The sequence below is a fragment of the Gobio gobio genome (assembly GCF_949357685.1).
Source record: "Gobio gobio genome assembly, chromosome: 3".
In the NCBI taxonomy this organism is placed as follows: Eukaryota; Metazoa; Chordata; class Actinopteri; order Cypriniformes; family Gobionidae; genus Gobio; species Gobio gobio.
In genome coordinates, this window is record NC_137099.1 from 1,253,787 (window position 1) to 1,276,835 (window position 23,049).

Genomic DNA, 23,049 nt, shown 5'->3' on the forward strand with positions numbered 1-23,049 from the left:
TATATGATCACGCTCTTATACATCGAGTGTGTGTGTGTGTGTCAGTGTCCTGTCTGTGTGGCTGCAGCTCATATCAGCTAATCGAGGGACACTTTGACACACACACACACACACACACGACGCACAGAATCGAGTTCTCTTTTGCTCTTGAACAAACAATAACAACAACACAGAGAATTTTGAGTACTCATATTAGGGTCTGAAATGAGTTAAATAACGTCTGAAATGAACTTAAAGAGTTGTGAGATAATGAGATGCGCGGCTGTTCTTAAAGTGACAGTAGCACTGATGATGATGTCATTAATGTTCATCATAGAACAACGGGAACAGAGGAAAGTGCAGCTTTAATGATGATTAATCTAGATTTCATTTATTATTTATGCAGTTAAGAAAGGTGTTTGATAACTATTATATTTCTGTACATGTCTAACAGGGAAGGCACAGGTAAAATAATATTAATTATAATGGGTTTATGGAAAGATTGTTTTAAGACTGTTTTTTTAAAGCCTAATAAATGTTGAGATTGTCATCTTTCAGTTATACTGTAATGTAACATTATTAATGTTTCATAGAGACATCAGTGATACTGGCCTTCATTCATAAAAACATACAACACATATTTAAAAGATGCTGTCAATAAATAGTTTCTACATTAATTTGGAGAGTAACTGAAATTATTACAATATCAAAATATTAAAAACGAATTAATTGTGATTAATTACAGATTTGTTTTGGATTAATTAGTTAATTAGTAATCCTAACACACGATCATCCTCTGCAGTTTCCCGCTGTTTATTCATTTGTTTGTGAACAGACTGAGACTTTTATTGCTTTTATTGCTTTGTTCATTTATTGTGGATATTTAAAATGCTTTCCGTTTTCAGTGTTAAATAGACTTTAGAAATAAAAGTTTATTGATCTTTGAAAAGGTGAACCTGCATTATTATGCCATTATCCTTATTTTAGATGAAAATGAACGACAATATTATCGTTTATCGCAATAATTTCTTGGCTAATTTATCGTCCAGCAAAATGTGTTATCGTGACTTTGTCAGAGGTGTCTCTGGATTTCCCTCCAGCGGCCCGGCTCGCTAATGCTAGTCTGGAGCGTGTGAAATGGCCAGATTAACAGGCCTACCGTGTGCTCGCTCTCCTGCAGGTCGGCTCTCAGTCGCTCTCCCTCCTCTCTCGCTCTCCTCCGCGTCTCCAGGAGCTCCTCCTTCTCTTCTGAGAGCGAGGTGAGGCGTGTTTGGAGGTTCTGGATCTCGGAGCCGAGCTGCGACTCTTTCGCTGCGGTTTCCTCCATCAGCTCTGCCTTCTCCTTCTGCTGCTGCTTCAGCTCCTGCTTGGTCACGTGCAGTAAATCCTGGTACATTTTAGACTGCAGGAGAGAAGAAGAAGAAGAAGAAGAAGGAGTCAGTGGTGTTGAGTAGGGATGCACCGGTTGACCGGCCAAAAATCGGAACCGGTCGGTTGCCGATCGCGCGCTAGAACCGAAAAGTCAAGTTCTTTTTTAATTTTTCTGCCGATTCCCGGAAGTGCGCCCACGCGCCTATATCGCAATCATTCGTGAACATGTCACTTGTGTGTTACAAACGGAAACTGGAGAACTGAGGGAAGAGACCCGATGCAGAAGGGAAGGAAGAGCCACTTTCCTGCGCGAGCTGAAGATGCGCGAGCCGAAGTTGGGCGAGCTGAAGATGCGCGAGCCGAAGTTGGGCGAGCTGAAGATGCGCGAGCCGAAGTTGGGCGAGCTGAAGATGCGCGAGCCGAAGTTGGGCGAGCTGAAGATGCGCGAGCCGAAGTTGGGCGAGCTGAAGATGCGCGAGCCGAAGTTGGGCGAGCTGAAGATGCGCGAGCCGAAGTTGGGCGAGCCGAAGATGCGCGAGCCGAAGATGCGCGAGCCGAAGTTGCGTGAGACGAAGTTGTGTGAGCCGAAGATGCGCGAGCTGAAGTTGCGCGAGCTGAAGTTGCGCGAGCTGAAGTTGCGCGAGCTGAAGATGCGCGAGCTGTAGTTGCGCGAGCTGAAGTTGCGCGAGCTGAAGTTGCGCGAGCTGTATTTGCGCGAGCTGAAGTTGCGCGAGCTGAAGTTGCGCGAGCTCAGCACAAGTGTAGATCGTGAGCGTTTGTTCAGCTCAGCTTCTCACGTGTTGGATCGGATGAGAACGAAACAGACTAACTTGTGACAAAGCCTACTTCTTTTTGTAGCCTAAAGAAGAACATGCTGCACTTTAGAAATGAAATACTATCAGTTCTGTAGCCTATAGGATGATCATTTATATTTGGCAACACTTTAGAATAATGGTCATTAGTTAACTAACATGAACTGCACTTATAAAGTGTTTATTAATCTCTGTTAATATTGGTTTCAACATTTACAAATGCATTAAAATCTTGTTAACATTAGTTAATGCTCTGTGAACTAACATGAGCAGCTGGATTTATATTAACTAACGTTAACAAAGATGAACAAATACAGTAACAAATGCACTGCTCAATGTTAGTTAATACATTAACTAATGTTAACTAATGTCCATTATTCTAAAGTGTTACCTTTTATTTTACCTTAAAATTACATCAACTTAATTTGATTTAAAAAGCACCTGCTGTAGCATCTTAGTTTTTTTTCGTTGCACTAAACATTATTTGATTTAACATTTTGGAACAATTATATACTTTGGTTTTATTGAATTTCACTGGTAAAGACTTTTTTTTCTTTACACTGAATTTAAAAACAAATGCTGATTTAAGTAACATCTTTGTTTGGATTGCAGAATATGCAGTTGACTTTAATTTCACCTTTAAACCTTTTAATTTCCAATTCAATTTCCTGTTAATTTCAGATTGCGGACTTGTTTTCATTAGCCAAAAGCCAATTTAGCCTGTTAAATACCAAATAAACATCTTGTTCATGCATACTTTCATTATTTTATTGTGTAAAACAATTAATAAAAGAAAAAAAAACCGGAAATCGGTATTGGCCAGTTTTCTTGAAAAAAAAAAAATCTGAATCGGCCATGTAAAATCATGATTGGAGCATCACTAGCTGATTTAAGTAACATCTTTGTTTGGATTGCAGAATATGCAGTTGTTACCTTTAATTTCACCTTTAAACCTTGTAATTTCCAGATTGCGGACTTGTTTTCATTAGCCAAAAGCCAATTTAGCCCGTTAAATACCAAATAAACATCTTGTTCATGTATACTTTCATTCTTTTATTGTGTAAAAAAAAAAAAAAAAAACGGAAATCGGTATCGGAATTGGCCAGTTTTCTTGAAAAAAAATCGGAATCGGCCATTTTAAATTCATGATCGGTGTATCACTAGTGTTGAGGATGTGAGATGGCGTAACAGCGATGACAGGAAGTGATCTCACCGTGGCGGCTGCTTCCTGTAGGTCCGTCCGGAGCACCTCCTTCTGGCTCCTCAGGGACTCCACCTCCTCCGTCAGAGCTTGGATCTGGACCAGAGAAACCACACACACAACATGAGGGATGGGAAACGCTTCTCTATTCCAGCCGTACATGTGACAGTGGCATTACAGACCTGCTCAAGCTGAGATTTCTGACTCAACTGATCCGGCTCCTGATGCTTCTTCTGTTTGAGCTCTCCTTGGCCCTGGATCAGCTGAAGAGAGAGAGAGATTTTAAATGAGAAGACACACCAAAGATACGCGAGCTGAAGATGCGCGAGCTGAAGATGCGCGAGCTGAAGATGCGCGAGCTGAAGTTGCGCGAGCTGAAGTTGCGCGAGCTGAAGATGCGCGAGCTGAAGATGCGCGAGCTGAAGTTGAGCGAGCTGAAGATGCGCGAGCTGAAGATGCACGAGCTGAAGTTGAGCGAGCTGAAGTTGAGCGAGCTGAAGATGCGCGAGCTGAAGTTGCGCGAGCTGAAGATGCGCGAGCTGAAGTTGCGCGAGCTGAAGATGCGCGAGCTGAAGTTGAGCGAGCTGAAGATGCGCGAGCTGAAGTTGAGCGAGCTGAAGTTGAGCGAGCTGAAGATGCGCGAGCTGTAGTTGCGCGAGCTGAAGATGCGCGAGCTGAAGATGCGCGAGCTGAAGTTGAGCGAGCTGAAGTTGCGCGAGCTGTAGTTGCGCGAGCTGAAGATGCGCGAGCTGAAGTTGAGCGAGCTGAAGTTGAGCGAGCTGAAGTTGCGCGAGCTGAAGATGCGCGAGCTGAAGATGCGCGAGCTGAAGATGCGCGAGCTGAAGATACGCGAGCTGAAGATGCGCGAGCTGAAGTTGCGCGAGCTGAAGTTGCGCGAGCTGAAGTTGAGCGAGCTGAAGATGCGCGAGCTGAAGATGCGCGAGCTGAAGATGCGCGAGCTGTAGTTGAGCGAGCTGAAGATGCGCGAGCTGAAGATGCGCAAGCTGAAGATGCGCGAGCTGAAGATGCGCGAGCTGAAGTTGCGCGAGCTGAAGTTGCGCGAGCTGAAGATGAGCGAGCTGAAGATGCGCGAGCTGTAGATGCGCGAGCTGTAGTTGAGCGAGCTGAAGTTGCGCGAGCTGAAGTTGCGCGAGCTGAAGATGAGCGAGCTGAAGATGCGCGAGCTGTAGATGCGCGAGCTGAAGTTGCGCGAGCTGAAGTTGCGCGAGCTGAAGATGCGCGAGCTGAAGATGCGCGAGCTTTTAGGTTTAGCTTTTAACGTTTTAGGTCAACACATAGCAGAGAATAGACTTAATTATCATAATTTATGACAATTACTTAAATATATGATACGAAAAAAAGGCGTATCAGTGTAGATTTAATTCATGTGAAGACTACCGTTTTTAGTTCTTTTTTTTAAATAAAAATAAATAAAAATATAAATAATTGTCCTCCCCTAGTTCAGCTGTCTTTGTTTACCTGGATGTTCTTAATGATAAAGGGATAGTTCACCCAAAAATTAAAATTCTGTCATTTACTCGCCCTCAAGTGTTTCCAAACCTGTATGAGTTTCTTTGTTCTGCTGAACACAAACGATATTTTGAAGAATGTTTGTAACCAAGCAGAGAGAGCAACCATTGACTACCATAGTAGGGAAAAAAATACTATAGTAGTCAATAGTTGCTCTCTCTGCTTTGGTCACAAACATTCTTCTAAATATCTTCTTTTGAGTTCAGCAGAACAAAGAAACTCATACAGGTTTGCAAACACTTGAGGGCGAGTAAATGATGATAGAATTTTAATTCGGGTGAACTAAGTTTTAGGTTGATATAACTGAATATATTACCAAGTCAAGCCTTTTTGGTATTTAAATATTGGCATTACATTTTTTTTGTCAGATTTGTGACATTCATTTCTGCTCACTTTCAGAAGTTGTAGCGATGCTTTCTTTTCCCAGAAAGAATGTGAAACACATAAATGGTATCATTCTCAGTTTTTGAATAATTTTTGAATATAATTTAAATAGATTTTACAAACATAAAGCAATATCGTATCGCATTATTTAACAAGGTATTGCATATCGCATTTTTCTTCAATATCGCAGTCAGAATAACTGATTATGAGGGCGGGGCCACCTGTCACTCACATGAGATCAGCCAATAGAAACAGAGCGACACGCGTCATAATCTGAAGGCCACGCCCACAGGGGAGGAAACAATCGAACGCCCTCCATTGACTTTGCATTGCGTGAAGCTCCTCCTTGTCATTTCGGACTTGTAACAAAAAACTGAACAATGTCTAAAAGCTGATATGTGACAAAGTGTACAGCAAACAAGCTAAACAAAACCCACAACCAAAAACACAGACGTGTTTATAAGCCATTGACCCAAAAAACGAGCGTTTAAGGACAAAAAAGTGGATTGAGACACGTTATATTACACTGAGAAGTGCACACACTAGAGGAGAACGTCATCAGAGACAGGAAATATCATAGATAAAACTGACATTTGGATATTTGACTCAACAGTGTTACTCAACAGTGTCAGACAGTTTTACTGCCTTTATCCACTTTTGTCTCCTTAAACTCTCGTTTTTTTGGGTCGACAGCTTATAAAAACTTATGTCTGTGTTGTTTAGCTTGTTTGCTGTACACTTTGTCACATATCAGCTTTTAGACATTGTTCAGTTTTTTTTTCTGTAAGTCCGAAATGACAAGGATGCGCTTCACACAATGCAAAGTCAATGGAGAGCGTTGGATTGTTCCCCCCCCGGTGTGGGCGTGGCCTAAATACGCTCTGTCTCAATAGCAAACCACAACCATCCAATCAATTCCCCACAGACACACTCAAGCCCCGCCTACATTTGTTCTTGTTTGAGAGGCGATTCACTCGACGGAGAAATAGACAGAATTTTAATTTTTGGGTGAACTATCCCTTTAAATGGCATGTGGCTTTACCTCTCTGACGCCCTGCAGGATCTCCTGAAGGTCTCCCCCCTCGCTCAGTGATGTCAAACTGCAGGAAGCACCGGATTGGTTGCCCGCAGCGTCTCTCGCGCTCTCGGCCATCAGACGGTCTCTCTCAGAACAGGCCGAAAGCAGCTCCTGCCTCAACAGCAGCATCTGTGAATCAGCAACATCATGTGTTCATGAAGCTTCAGAAACACTTTAGTTCGATGCTCCTCTTTAGAAGTAACGCAGCATCTACAGGCCAACTAACTCTCAGAGAATTGACCTATCGGTAAGCCCCTCCCCTCATACGCAGATGAGCCAATAGCAGTTGAGTATCAGTCGCGCTGGGACCGGAAATCGGACATCTTTAGGTTTCAGCGCCATAGAGAAACATCGGAAAATCTGAGGCTCTCATCGGTTTGATGGTGTTTATGCTACAAAAATGACTCCAGGGATCCTGAGAGGATTTTCTGTTCGTCAAACTCTCGTTAATTTACGATTAAAGTCCCTGCTAACATATCAAAGAAGAATAACTTCTATAAAAACTGTAGCTATTCGCTCTTTGTTAATGTTAATGCATTAACTAGTTAGACCTTATTGGTGTTACCTATTGTTCTTTATAATTCTTTTGCACTTTAAGCTGTTTTAAATATTGTTTACTTTATACATTTGTGTGTATTGCTTTATTGTATTTAAATGTTTGGTTATTTTGTTATAAGAAAGTTATTAAACCTGTTATAGTATGACAACACGTTTTTTGCAACTTATTTCAATATCGTGATAATACTGTATACCGTGATAAAAACTTCAGCAATTAATCGCAACATGAAAACTTGATACCGCCACATGCCTATATCCAAAATAACCGATATTGAATTGAAACGAATCAAAAATGCAAATGCGAATCGGGAAATGTGTCAATACCTGGCCCTAGTATTCATGTAGTAAACCAGTGCAGCACTTCCGGGTTCTACATCAGAACGCCGGCTCGTCATTGGCCAGCCCATGTGACCAGCGTCAGCCAATAATGAGCCGGCGTTTCTGACGGTGAACCCTGAAGACTACCGAAGGAGAATGGCTTTGAAGAGAAGAGATTGATGAATAAAGTGGTTATTTGTGTGTGTTTTTGCGCACTAAAGTATTCGCATCTCTTCATCACATTAAGGCTGAACCACTGGAGTCACATGGGCTATTTTAACACTACGGGGTCAAATTTACTCATTTCAAATGTACATAACAGATTTCCAATAAAATATCCAAGTCTCCCAGTCACTGACTTTTACGAAAACGGTGTTATTTACAATCCCCTGTTGTTAAAAATCGTTCAGATAAAACCAGATTTAAAAACAGGCATTTATACCTATAAGTGCCAGCGGGTCAAATTTACCCCGATATAATTCCTCTATTTTCACGCTGTGTTTACACAACGGCCAAATAAAGATGTTTAAGCCTATTTATAAATGTTCAGACTTTGTATTAATTATACATTTTTGTTTAGCAATTTTGTATTGTGTATTGTTTGCCACTGTATTGCTATTTATTCAAGTCTGCCCGTTTCCTGAAAAAAAAAAAATCCGATATGATGGAATGAATAAAACAATTTTCATGATTATCCCAAGTTTATTGGTGTTGTTCCCTTATTCAAATTATAAATGATATAACTATACAATTGAATAATTAATTAGGTCAAACTGTGCGTGTGTTATCCTTATCGTAAGTTGTCATACATCTTAAGCAGTGCTGTGAATTATTATTGCTCTTCATTGTCTATTTAGGGTATTTTAGTCATTTAAATAACATGGCTTATCTTAATATGGGATTAACGACATTTTATTATAATATTACACCACCCAAATATGTATTTATTTCCATCTAATTCTCGTCGTCATTGCAGGTTTAGCCTATAGTCACCAAAAAGTGATTCGTGTAGCTGCTTAAAATAGCATAAAACAACAGGACAAAAACACAGTTGATGACTAAAAACAATCATTTCATGACTCTAGACATTACTTTGTGAAGACAGTGGCATAATACGTTTTTTAGCCGTATCAATACAGTAATAATCTGCATGGGTTAATTTTACCCGCTGGCGGTTTTAGGTATTACAGCGCCCTCTGGCGGTTCTAGTGTTAACCGTGTCTGGCCCTTGAAAGTGGGCGTGGCTGTCTATGGAGGGGTCAGAGAGCTCTGGGGTCAGAAATATCTTCATGTGTGTCTGAAGATGAACGAATCGCTCATGGGTTTGACATGAGGGAGAGGAATTGACATTTGTGGGTGAACTAACGCTTCTAGTCAGCCGAATGTGTAAAGGGAAGCGTGTCCGCCTCACCCTCTCTCTCTCCTGCAGCTGGTCTCTCTGGAGCTGCTCTCTCTCCTCTCTAGCGGCCCTCAGGGACTCCAGCAGCCGCTCCTTCTCTTCAGTCAGAGCTCTGACATTCACCTCGGCCATCTTCATCTGCTCCAGCTTCTCCAGCTGCTCTCCGGCTCTCTCAGAGGACGAGTGGAGCTCCTCGCGCAGATGAAGCACCTGAGGAGAGAGAGGGAATGAGAACGCCGAGTTTCCTGACCCCCAGGATGATCGATTCATTTTTATCTATATATAAATTAGGGTTCCCACTCTTTTTCAGCAGCCATTTTCCAGTACTTTTCCAGGACATTTTCGATCTTACTACGGCGGGAATAAAAGACAAGGATCATGCCAAATATTGCTTTCTCAATCACGCCAAATATTGCTTTCTAAATCATATCAAATATTGCTTTCTAAATCACGCCAAATATTGCTTTCTAAATCACGCCAAATATTGCTTTCTAAATCATGCCAAATATTGCTTTCTCAATCACGCCAAATATTGCTTTCTAAATCATGCCAAATATTGCTTTCTAAATCATGCCAAATATTGCTTTCTAAATCATATCAAATATTGCTTTCTAAATCACGCCAAATATTGCTTTCTAAATCACGCCAAATATTGCTTTCTCAATCATGCCAAATATTGCTTTCTCAATCACGCCAAATATTGCTTTCTCAATCACGCCAAATATTGCTTTCTCAATCACGCCAAATATTGCTTTCTCAATCACGCCAAATATTGCTTTCTCAATCACGCCAAATATTGCTTTCTAAATCACGCCAAATATTGCTTTCTAAATCACGCCAAATATTGCTTTCTAAATCACGCCAAATATTGCTTTCTAAATCACGCCAAATATTGCTTTCTCAATCACGCCAAATATTGCTTTCTAAATCAGGCCAAATATTGCTTTCTAAATCACGCCAAATATTGCTTTCTAAATCACGCCAAATATTGCTTTCTAAATCACGCCAAATATTGCTTTAAGTCTTTTAAAGTCGTCCAGTTTATGGCCATTACTTAACAATCCAGCATTTTTCAACATGAGCTCTTAATCACACATTATGACTATGGAAGCTTGTTTACTCCACAGAATAGAAAGAAAAGGTCATTATGACTTTATCTCGCTATTCTGACTTTTTATACATTTTGAGGAGATCTTTTGGTACTAAATAGACCTTCTTGTGCACTAATTATGGTCCATTAAAAACAATTTAATTAATTAAAAAAATTCTCTTCTAATATCCTTCTTATTTATATTACAATTAGTGTAGTAATTACGGTTAAAATAGAGAATTCCAATGCAAAGAGTCATTTCAGACTTATAACAAAAAACAGAACAATGTCTAAAAGCTGATATGTGACAAAGTGTACAGCAAACAAGCTAAACAACACAGACATAAGTTTTTATAAGCTGTCGACCCAAAGAAACGAGAGTTTAAGGAGACAAAAGTGGATAAAGGCAGTAAAACGTGACGCTTCAGCTGAAGAATGGGGACATTTTGGGATCCTGACACTCAGTGTGTCTCAGTGTGTGTGTGTGTGTGCAGTAAATGTGTCACTGTTAAGTCAAATATCCAAATGTCAGTTTTATTTATGATATTTCCTGTCTCTGATTATGTTCTCCTCTAGTGTGTGCACTTCTCAGTGTAATATAACGTGTCTAATGGCCTGAATCCACTTTTTTGTCCTTAAACGCTCGTTTTTTGGGTCAATGGCTTATAAACACGTCTGTGTTTTTGGTTGTGGGTTTTGTTTAGCTTGTTTGCTGTACACTGTCACATATCCGCTTTTAGACATTGTTCTGTTTTTTGTTATAAGTCAGAAATGACAAGGAGGAGCTTCACACAATGCAAAGTCAGCGGAGAGCGTTCGATTGGTTCCCTCCCCAGTGGGCGTGGCCTTCAGATTATGACGCGTGTCGCTCTGTCTCTATTCCAATGAAGCCACGATTTGTTACATTTTTTTATAAAACGCAAGATCCACTATAGTGGTAAAAATGTGCTATTGCATGATAAAAATGCTCAATGTGTCCACCAGATGACACGGATCTCTTTTAAAATATTGCTTTCATGAGGCCTAGACTTGACTCTAAAATGATTTTATATATATATATATATATATATATACACACACACACACACATATATACACAACACACATTTTTTATTATATTCAATGGGAAAAAATGGGTCCTAATTATTGCATAAATATTCATTATAAATCATAAAAATATCTCAAAACCCCAAAAAAGAAAAGAAAAAATATTATTGAACAAAAATATATTTCATTGATTTTACTCAAATCTTTTTTTATCTTTATCCCGCCCCGAAGGCCCTGAGTGTGACCCATAAATGAAGAACCCCAGAGGGTTAACATGTAAGCTTTCATGTCAAAATAATACACATCAAGGTGTTTATTTCATTATATTTAGTCACCGTGCGCCTTTAAATTTCTACCCGAAATCATCCAAAGTTATTCTAGCTCCATTCACAGAAACATGTCCTGCCTGGTCTCATTATAAACCTCTCAGTCTCACACACAGCTGGCTCATCCAAATATGGGCATTTCCTTTATAGAACTGACCAACCGCGAGAGTTTGCAGCTTCAGATTATGACGCGTGTCGCTCTGTCTCTATGTATTTGTTCTTTTTGTATAATTTGAAGAAAAAAAATAAAAAAGAAAAAGAAAGAAACCGCGACTCACGGCCTGGTCCTTGTCCTCCAGGTCTCTCCTCAGCTGGCTCTTCTCCTCTCGGATGAGGGTCAGGATGTCCAGCAGCTGCTCTCTCTCCTCGCTGACCGTCATCAGGCTGCTCTGCACCTCCTCTAGACTCGTCTTCTCCAGCTCCATCTCCTCCTTCTCTGACAGAAGACCGTCTCTCTCAGCACAGGCCGACCTCAGCTGCTCTCTCACCTGGACCAGCTGGGAGTCATGGGAGAACTGGGCTTTACATTTGAGCAGGGACGGGAACGGAGAAGCTCAGAACTCAACAGGCTCTCATTAGGGGTCGACCGATATGGATTTTTTTTAGCCGATGACGATACGAGCTGCCGATTATCTTGAGCCGATACTGCTTTTGCTCCCTCAGTTTACATCATAAAAATGACACAATGATCAGGATGATAATTTAACATTTACAATAGGAACATTTATTGAACTAAAAAAAACTATATTTAACAAATAGTAAAAACAGGTGAGGTAGAACAAGAAAAAAAAGAGTTCAGTGGTGAAAATAAATATTTAAGCATAAATAAAATAATGACACTATTGCACACAGTATCAACAAGCGAGCAGCATAATAAAGTGCACACTGACTGTACTATACTTCATTTAAAACTGTTTACAACCTAGTCATTTAATGCTTACACTCTTAAAAATGCTGGGTTAAAAATAACCCTAGTTGAGTTGAATATGGACTAACCCAGCGGTTGGGTTAAATGTTTGCTTAAAACAACCCAATTGCTGGGTTAGTCCATTTTCAACCCAACTTGTGTTATTTTTAACCCAGCATTGTTTAGAGTGTAGGTGCACTTCACTGAATCTCTTGTGGAGCAACACCAGCGGTAATTCAGGAGAAAATCTCCCAATGCTCCACGTGAAACTTCAGTAGGGATGAAACGATTACCGGTTTCACGATAAACCACGATAAAATTTAGTGACGGTTAGTAATATCGTATAAAATTGTATTATCATTAAAACCGCGTGTGATTATCACGGTTGTGAAAACTCGCGGTAAATCTTGTCCAGTCAGCGTCAGTCTGGCGCAGCGCTGTTTTCTGAATGAGAAGAAATGGCAGAAGGCAGTGACAGCACTCGGGGGATTGTTCAGATATCTAAAAGGACCAAATCTGAGGCGTGGTCATATTTTGGCTTTTACAAAAGTCCTGAGGGAAACTCAATCGAAGATGATCACCCTGTCTGCAAACATGCCAGAAGAATGTCACTGTAATAACGGGAACACTTCAAAACTACCAACGCAAGGCAAGTGGACTTTGACCTCAATACCAAACCTACGTCTGGGAAATAATAACGTGAAGCGAACGAACAAATTCAGACAAGACTAGGGTGACATTTAAGGGATAATAATCAGGGCTTGACATTAACAACCGCCATTTGCGAGTGTAAGTTAACGTTATTTCGGCTGCACACTATAGCCACTCTGGCTGTTGAACTTATAATAGTCTTCTCAAAAGCCATCTGTTATAATCGCGTTGCGCATTATAAGCACTTACACGTGTTTATATTGAGTTTATGAATGCAATATCTCATAATCAGAGGCGTTCAGATTAGCGGAGTTTTGTTCAGAGCGCGCGCCGCTCACACGCTGAAATATTCACTCAAAGCAGAGATAAACGTGTGTTGTACGCAGGAGATTCACTCATCATACCGTGGTTGACTGCTTTTGTTCTATTTCAGCAGCGAAAATGGTTTAAAAAAAACACAGCAGAAGCACAGCGCATCTGATATGACTGGCATAAAGTTGGTGAATTTAGGGACCGTCTCTAAAGTTACACACAACATTGGTAACGTTATACACGTTTCAAACTTCAATAGCATTTGAAGAGAATGACAGTCATAAAAAGACTGTAAAGTGTTCATCTAGGTGTCAGGTATGATGCACACATTTTGATATTTAATAAAATAAACTGTCAAATCATATGGAAATATGGATATGCATTATTTCACTAGGATACTGTTTGGGCTCTAACACAAAATATGCTAGATTTAAATGTGTCTGATAGAACACTGATGAGAATATTGCTTGGGAATATATTTACAGTGATAATATTAGAGATTATATTTACGACAAATTATTATTATTTATGTGTTATGCGTTGCTATTGATGACGGCCATTATAAGGAAGGAAATCCCACAGAATCTAGCTTAAAAAAGTGCTTAGAGCTGCTTTAGTTATTTGTTAAATTTCAAATATAAAACTTGTTGAAATGTTTTAAATGTGTGCATCTGTTCTTTTTGAACACTTTCATTTCGTTTGAACAAAACCGTGATAATATTGATAACCGTGATAATTTGGGTCACTATAATCGTGATGTTAAATTTCCGTACCGTTTCATCCCTAAACTTCAGTCTTTCCAACTTTTACCATCGCGTCAATTCTCAATTGATTTTGATTAATATGCGCGAGCGAGAGCGAGAGAGTTTGAAGACTGTGAGAGCTGCCCTGTGGACGCCTGTCTGGAAATAATGCAGGGGAAAAATATCGGCGAACGCAGTTGCCTTGCGTAAAAATATTGTGCAAATATCGGCCGATATATCAGTCTAACACTACTATTTTCCCTAAACCTGCAGTCGCTACATTATGTTTATTTTTGTCCTGTCAAAGGCGAATAATAAGTCCCACTTCATATCAACCATAGCGTTAGGGAGCTTTATGAAAGGGGGTTGTTGCTGGTTACTGCATGATGACTTCAAACAAAAAAAAAATAAAAAAATCGTGAACATACATCCTCATCTCAGCGTCGTTTATCAACTGAGCGAGGAGAGAACGCGTCCACAGTTAAGTGTTTGTTAAAGGGGCGGTACACTTCATTACAAATCATATGTAAAACTCCAAAAATATACATACCAGCATAATTACATCAAAAGACAATCCGATGAAAATCAACAAAAGATATTCAAAATAAGAGAATCAAGATTGAGTGAAAATTATAATGTTGATTTTACACTCATTACAAGTGCATATTTTATTTAGGGCTGTCAAAAGATTAATCGCGATTAATCGCATCAAAAATAAAAGTTTGTGTTTACATAATATGTGTGTGTGTACTCTGTTAATTATTATTTATATATACACACACATTCATGTATATATTTAAGAAATATTTGCATGTATATACATTTATATAATCTATAATATATATAAATATATAAATGTTTTACATATAAAAATATTTTTTTTCTTAAATATATACATGCTTGTGTGTGTGTGTGTTTATATATAAATAATAATTAACAGAGTACACACACATATATTATGTAAACACAAACTTTTATTTTGGATGCGATTAATCGTGATTAATCTTTTGACAGCCCTAATTATAAAGTAATGTTTTCTCACATGGCGATTTAAAATTGCAGTCCATGTATATAGCAAATAACTTTCATTAAACATCGGATTTATATTTAAATCAGGTTTATGTTTTTAATTACAAGCAAAAATAATCAGTGGTGATAATCGTGAGTTACTCGATTCTGATTTCTGAAGTGTATTCCTTTAACAGAGAAAACATCCATTGAAAGCAGCCTTATATCGGCCGATGCCGATACACGTAAAAAGCGCAAATATTGGCCCGATATATCAGCTGATACACGTAAAAAGCGCAAATATTGGCCCGATATATCAGCCGATACACGTAAAAAGCGCAAATATTGGCCCGATATATCAGCCGATACACGTAAAAAGCGCAAATATTGGCCCGATATATCAGCCGATACACGTAAAAAGCGCAAATATTGGCCCGATATATCAGCCGATACACGTAAAAAGCGCAAATATTGGCCCGATATATCAGCCGATACACGTAAAAAGCGCAAATATTGGCCCGATATATCGGCAGATACACGTAAAAATCCCAAATATTGGCCCGATATATCAGCCGATACCTGCGTGAAGTTGGCCCCCCACCCAACGCAAAACGTCGTCAAACTATGCTCAATCGTTTGTGCTCTGTTTGTGCTGGTTTGTGCTGTAAAAAGTTTCGTTTGTGCTGTTTCGGTTTTTTAGATATTAAAAGAATATTTTTAGGTCATTCTGAGGTCACTCAGCCCCCCCACATGCTGCAAATTCACCCAAAATAGTCTCGTTCGTTTGTGCTTCGTTTGTGCTGGTTTGTGCCGGTAAAATTTTCGTTTGTGCTGCGTTGGGTTTTAAAATATCAGAGATTGAATTATAGACGATGACGTCACCAGCCCCCCCACATGCTCCGAATCCACCCAAAATAGACGCAATCGTTTGTGCTCCGTTTGTGCTGGTTTGTGCTGTAAAAAGTTTCGTTTGAGCTGCTTCGGGTTTTTTTAGATATTAAAATAATATTAGGTGGTCATTATGAGGTCAGTCAGCCCCCACATGCTCCAAATTCACTCAAAATAGACTTGTTCGTTTGTGCTCCGTTTGTGCTGGTTTGTGCCGGTAAAATTTTCGTTTGTGCTGCTTTGGGTTTTAAAATATCAGAAATTGAATTATAGACGATGACGTCATCAGCCCCCCCACATGCTCCGAATTCACCCAAAATAGTCTCGTTCGTTTGTGCTCCGTTTGTGCTGGTTTGTGCCGGTAAAATTTTTGTTTGTGCTGCGTTGGGTTTTAAAATATCCAAAATAGTCTCAAATTAGTTTGTGCTCCGTTTTGTGCACAACTAACTGAATGGGAGAGACCTAAAGAATCGGCAAACCAAATCACAATATTCCATTAGGTTGTTATCCTGTGCGTTTTCAACTTTTAACGAACACTGCGGATCACAGGATGTGGATGCAACAAACTTCAAGGTAAGTGTTTTTACTTACTGTATGTTGTGTTTTGATAATAACATATATGACAATTGTCACATAAGTTACACGCACCATAATCTGTTTGCTGTGTTTATACACATGTGTGTAAAGGCTTATAGGCTACAGTAGGCTAGGGGTCAAAAGTGTGGATTCTTCTTCTTTTTTTATGTCTCTTAAGCTCACTAAGGCTGATTTCTTTTTAATATCACAAATATTATTACAATTTAAAGTAGCTATTTTCGGTTTTAATATACAATGTAATTTTATTCCTGTGATGTAAAAGCTGAATTTTCTGTATCATTAGACCTACTCCAGTTTTCAATTTCACATGATTCTTTTGAAATCATAGTAAAATGTTGAATGTATGCTCAATTATTATTGGTGCTCATTTAAGAAAGGTTCTTAATTTTGATAAATGTTGTCCTTGCTAAATAAAAGTATTATTTTTTTATATTACTTAACCAAAATCTTTGAATTGTTGTATATATTGGTTTTCAGAAGAAGAAAAGAACAACAATAAGCAGCACAACTGTTTTCAACATTGCTAATGTTTCTTGAGCATCAAATTCATAACATCAGTAGCTATATTAGAATGTTTTCTGAAGGATCATGTGACACTGAACTAATGATGCTAAAATTCAGCTTTGATTACAGGAATAAATTACACTTTACTATATATATTCACGTATAAAACGGCAGTATTACATTGGAATAATATTTCACAATATTACTGTATTTTTGATAAAATAAATATAGCCTAAGTGAGCATAAGGAACATTAAATAAAATAAAAAATAAACTTTTTAAATCTTTTGACTGGTAGGCTACTGTGTGTGAATTTAAGTGTCTGTGTGTGTATATATCATTTAATTAGTACTATTATTATTATGTATGTGGAAACTCATGACTCAATTAAGTCAAAATTATTTAACTTTTGAAATTTAATTATGTACTATTGAACATCCATTAACAAAAAAAAAAAAAAAAACTTTAAAAACTTAAACTTAAAAACACATTCTGTCTTCAAACCAAAGATGCCACACAAAATAATAGACTTGAGTGCAAATCTCCATAAAATAGAACACTACTTCTCCTAACAGGAGTAGGAAAACAAGGGTGTGTGGCATACAAAAAGTTCAACAAAAATAATTTAACTTGTGAAATTAAATATAAATAGTGCAATCAGTCTTTTGTGTATAATACAGCATGTGGGCATATTTAGTTTTTTTCTGACGCTCCTGTCACTCCACTTCTCAGGTCGTCATACATTTCCCAGACACATGGAGACCTCCTGCAGTAGGCCACATAATGTCCAAGAGCATCCTGGGTTAAGCCTCCTCTAAAAGCAATGACTGCCCGTAAAGTAAATCTCTTTCCCTGGAGCATCAGATTGGAGGGAAATTCACTCAAAGGAAATTCTGTGGAGCTGCTTCCCAGGTCAGTGTCAATCCACATAAGTTCTCCCAGACTGTAACTGTGAGAAACTTTCCCTGCACAGAGTACTTTTTCTGAGGTATCTGGCTTGATTGCAGAGGGACACTGTGACGGACTTTGGATCGGCCTGAGGCAGGGGGACTCCGGAAGGTCAAGGCCTTCTTCCACTGCAGTCTGAAGATGTGAGCCATGCCAGAAGCCTGCAGTACAGCAACAGAAGTACAAACAAATGCAATTTCCCTTGTGACTTGTTTGCTGAGACCACAATACTGTGAAGAGCACTGTTTTGTTAATGAAGCACAAGTGCGTTTTGTCATTGACTTTTCAATGATAGTGGAGATGTGGCATTGTGCATCGATTTGGAGAGCGCCAGACTTCAGTCGGACAGCTTTGAATATTTCGCTCAGCAGTTCTGCCCTCTGTATGTAGGCCTGTGCATTCAGACCCTTTGTGGTGATGGATTTCACTAGCTGGAGGAGGTTGTTGGAATCCTCATTGCAAACAATATTTTCAAAAGTGACACAATCACAGTAAGCACAACATAAGCATTGACAAAAAGCATCAAATGCACATGTGTTCAGGACAGAGATTCTTGATTTCCTGAGTTTAACAGGCTGTTGATTGTTTCCATTTTTCAACAGGTCCACTTTGAGTCTTTTCCCTCTCACAGATGGATCTGCATGGAGCCATTCAGGACAAGGAGAGAGGTATGAACTCCTCTTCCTCTTTTTGGGTGGAACTGCTAAGCCTCTCCAGTTTTCAACAGCTTCTTCATCTGTTGGATGGATTTTTGTGACAGTGTCAGACTTCCCAGAGCAGGAGGCATCCATCTCTGGCCTTCCATCCATCCTGCAGGTTGTGGTGGGTAGTGGATTGACTCCTGTGTCGATCACTGTCGCAACAGCCACATCCTCTTCACCTTTTACCATACTCTTTTGTTTTGCAGAAAAAATACGCATGTTGCCTTCAATGAAGGACAGATGTCGAGCAATGAATCGATCCACTCGAATAGGCAAGTGTTCATGCTTGAAAAGGCCGCGTTTGATGTTTTTAAACTCGGCTTCGACATTGGCTGAACTTGCGGTGATTTTGGAGCTCCGGAAGTGAGGGATCATTACCCCTGTCCAGAGAGGCAAGTAATTTGCAAGCCAGATTATATTTGGAATAATCTCAGGGAGGAAGTGCATATTATCATGATCACCATTAGATGTGGCAAGTGACCTGCTCTCCTCACATATATCTGTTACCCACTGCTTCAGGTCTGTCTGTGTTTGGTCACATGGATCCACGTCTTCCAGGTCCACACCCTCTACATCTGGAATGATGACACACTCTTCTGCAATTCGGGCTTTTAGGTACTTCTTGCACCTTTCTGAAATGAGGGGGGCTCCAGAGCTGTCACTGCCCTCTGTTTCGCTGAGAGCCACAATAGTAATGCATCTTAGTAGCTCTCTTGCATCGTCCATGGATTGTGACATGAGAAGCTGAGCTATTGACCTAACAAAGAAATCTTTAATGCGATGTGGGTTTTTTTTCAAGCAGTCCCACCGGCAGATCATCTTGATGCAGTGTGCAACATCAACCCGCACAAAACAAGGTGGGATTTTTGCTGACTGTCTACCGAGTAAGACACCACAACACTCATTGATGTAGGTCTTAAGATCAGGATGAGGAGTAAAAGCCTTGACCAAAGCTCCGAGCAAAGCCAGAGAAAAGTCACTCACAACCTCTTTTGGAGTAGGTGCACCTGCGCGTAACCATTCTGTCAGCCAATGTGTTATGGCATTAACGTCATGTCTCTCTGACAGCATTTGCACCACTGGGACACTTGAGCTCTCACCCCCTGCCACAACACCCTGATATAGGAATATATGGCCAGACTTGCCATTTGGTCTCTGTAGTTTCCTCACCACTGAGCCAGTTGCATCAAAACTCACAGTGGGGTTAGTAGATGTCTTTGATAATGTCTTGTACATATACATTTGTGTTTGACTCCAATAGTGACAGAAAAACTTGTCTAGTCCAATGTCTTTAATGCTACCACTGTGAGGTGCACTGTATTTTAACATCTGCAATGACAGAATAGGATCCTTGTCGCCTAATTCTAAATCATTTCTCTCCTGCTTTGCTTTGCGCAGAGTGGCCAAATTAGGCAGATGACTTGGCTCAGGATCTCCAAAATCCATCAGCTTTGTTGCCTCTGATGCCCTCCATACATGGGGTTCCTTTCTACCCTCACACAGTTCTTTGGATATCTGCACACGCAAGTTACCAGACATCGCACGCTTGGAACAGCCAGTATGCAGGGAGTCATCAGTGTTTTTAAGTGAACACCTGAACATCATTGTGCTGTTTATTTCAGGCTTTTTGTCACATTTTATGTGAATGTGGCCACGGCACTCCTTACAGTTGCCTCTGATTACAATATATTTGTCTGTGACTGATGGATAGACCTTGGCTCTTTTAAAAGCAAATGTGCAGGGGCATTTCACTTCTTGCCAAATGTGGCGATTTATCACATGCGTTACCAGATACCAGGCTTCAAAATTGTGTATTCCCTTTTTTTTGTTTTAGAGAACTTGTTTTTGTATGTTACTTTTTCAGGCATAAATTCAATCCATTTCTGAAATGGAACTTCAAAATCAAAAGTGCAGCAATCTTTTGGACTGGAGGAAAGGGACCCTGGCTCAAAATCAGTGTCATCACTACTGCCACTTGTTTCATGATTACTTTCATGAGTAAACCCTAAAGCATTCCAGATGTTGTGTCTGTTTAATTTAACAAAAGTGTATAGTGCCTTTGCAGTGATCTTGTTGTCTAGCTTTTTACTAAGCTCTGTCCAGATACTCTGATTAGGAGTAGCTATGTTGGCATTTTGGACTATGGCCTCTTTTGATGAACACAGGACTGTGAAGATGGAATCCCTGTCGACTGCTGGTTTCTTGGGCATCTGGTATAAGCAAAACATAATTATCCTCAATTATCCTTACTCTGAAAAAATAGCATGTACAGCATACATTTGTTTTAATATATTACTGTATTGATCTGAATATAAGGATAATATAATATAGTAAGGATAATGTAGATGGATAATATATCTTATATTCGAAACAATATGGTAATGTTGACCCCTAGATTGTCAGTTTTTATTGAACTGAAAACTCTTTGCTAACACTAATATCACTAATTTAGCTATGAAATGTTAAATACAGATGCACATGTGACCCATGGTCGTTTTTTAATACTAAAAGGCAACTTTGTGCAACTGCAATCAGCATTTCATAGCTAAATTAGTAATATAAGTGTTATTAATGAGGTTTCTGTTCAATATCAAGTCATGCCAAGAGCATGCCTAGCTCTCTTGAATGTTGTACAATTATTCTTGAAGCTACTAATATTGTAACTGACAGTTAAAACAATGTATACTTACATTGGCCAGAAATTTGGATCAGTAACGACTTTTGTAGTTTGATTTATATCGACCTTTTCTCCACTAACTCTACACCACTTTATACAAGAGCATTCTTGAACAGAAGTGTCACTTGCACCTAGTGGTGGCAGTGAAGTGTAGCAGATGAAACTCGTAAAAATAAAATACAATCAGGACAGACTGAAGTGAAGATAATTTAAATTGTTTATTGAACAAATTATGTGCTGACAGAACGTCTTTGTCAATTCTACTTTAAAAGTGTGAAAGAGAAAGAAAAAAAAAGTCACAAAATGTCTGAACAACATGAAGTTTTTAATAAAGACAACAGGGACTACAAAAACACTGATAAGAAGTTGATGTTCTATTAAATCATCTTTATTAGCATCTAACATTAGAGATTGAATAAATGACAAACCCGAAATAAAATGCTCCTACATCGTAGGCTAGGCTACTGACTAACTTCACACAAAAATACAGAGCTGTCTATAACTATTTTTCATCTTGTGACCATTGATTGATCTATTTTATTCAGTCAGCCTTGTATAGGCCTAATAAATATCAACATTTGATTCAATTTCTGATATTTTAAAACCCAACGCAGCACAAACAAAAATTTTACCGGCACAAACCAGCACAAACGGAGCACAAACGAACGAGACTATTTTGGGTGAATTCGGAGCATGTGGGGGGGCTGATGACGTCATCGTCTATAATTCAATTTCTGATATTTTAAAACCCAAAGCAGCACAAACGAAAATTTTACCGGCACAAACCAGCACAAACGGAGCACAAACGAACAAGTCTATTTTGAGTGAATTTGGAGCATGTGGGGGCTGACTGACCTCATAATGACCACCTAATATTATTTTAATATCTAAAAAAACCCGAAGCAGCTCAAACGAAACTTTTTACAGCACAAACCAGCACAAACGGAGCACAAACGATTGCGTCTATTTTGGGTGGATTCGGAGCATGTGGGGGGGCTGGTGACGTCATCGTCTATAATTCAATCTCTGATATTTTAAAACCCAACGCAGCACAAACGAAAATTTTACCGGCACAAACCAGCACAAACGAAGCACAAACGAACGAGACTATTTTGGGTGAATTTGCAGCATGTGGGGGGGCTGAGTGACCTCAGAATGACCTAAAAATATTCTTTTAATATCTAAAAAACCGAAACAGCACAAACGAAACTTTTTACAGCACAAACCAGCACAAACAGAGCACAAACGATTGAGCATAGTTTGACGACGTTTTGCGTTGGGTGGGGGGCCAACTTCACGCAGGTTCAGCCGATACACGTAAAAATCCCAAATATTGGCCCGATATATCGGCCAATACACGTAAAAAGCGCAAATATTGGCCCGATATATCGGCCGATACATGTAAAAATCACAAATATTGGCCCGATATATCGGCAGATACGCGTAAAAATCGCAAATATCGTCCGATATATGGGTCTAACACTAGCTCTCACCATCTCTTCCAGCTGCTCGCCCTCATCCCTGAGCCGCTGTAGAGTCTCCAGGAGCTGATCTCGCTCCTCAGCCAATGAGCTCATCCGCTCCAGCTCTCCGCTTCTCTCAGAGGTCACATGGTCTCTCTCTGCACACACAGACTGGAGCTCTGCCCTCAGCTGGGCCATCTGAACGAAGGGGACACGTTATTAAAACCAGAAAGACGGAAAGATTTCGCTGTCGGGTGGAAACCCTCTATGTCCAGAATTTGGGCTTTTACACACAAAACCACAAGTAATGTAACTTAACATTAAAGGGGCGGCTCTAAAGCTACTTCCTGCCTTATTTACAGTTCAAGAGTTGATCCTCATGATAAACAGAAGAGGTTCCGGAAAAATGAGTTGGACGTGTGACGGAGTATTTCTGTGCCAAACACACTCATTCAGGATTAGAACAAGTTTCGGAAAGTTTTTTTCGAGTATGGCCCTGTATGACATCATAAAGGTGTGTGAGTGAAACAGTGAGTGTGTCTGTGAGAGAGTGTAAGT

The 23,049-nt window shown here is 39.6% G+C and overlaps 1 protein-coding gene across 1 annotated transcript in view; it reads right to left on the minus strand.

Moving 5' to 3' along the window:
- Window positions 1-23,049, minus strand: part of cenpe (centromere protein E) — a 132,607-nt gene that overhangs the window by 32,593 nt on the left and 76,965 nt on the right. The window contains exons 37-43 of the mRNA XM_079811915.1: window positions 22,522-22,689; window positions 11,372-11,590; window positions 8,643-8,840; window positions 6,320-6,484; window positions 3,546-3,626; window positions 3,376-3,459; window positions 1,139-1,381 (exon numbers count right to left, since the gene is read on the minus strand). Coding sequence (XP_079668041.1) covers window positions 1,139-1,381; window positions 3,376-3,459; window positions 3,546-3,626; window positions 6,320-6,484; window positions 8,643-8,840; window positions 11,372-11,590; window positions 22,522-22,689 — 1,158 coding nt within the window. The remainder of the gene's footprint in view (window positions 1-1,138; window positions 1,382-3,375; window positions 3,460-3,545; window positions 3,627-6,319; window positions 6,485-8,642; window positions 8,841-11,371; window positions 11,591-22,521; window positions 22,690-23,049) is intronic.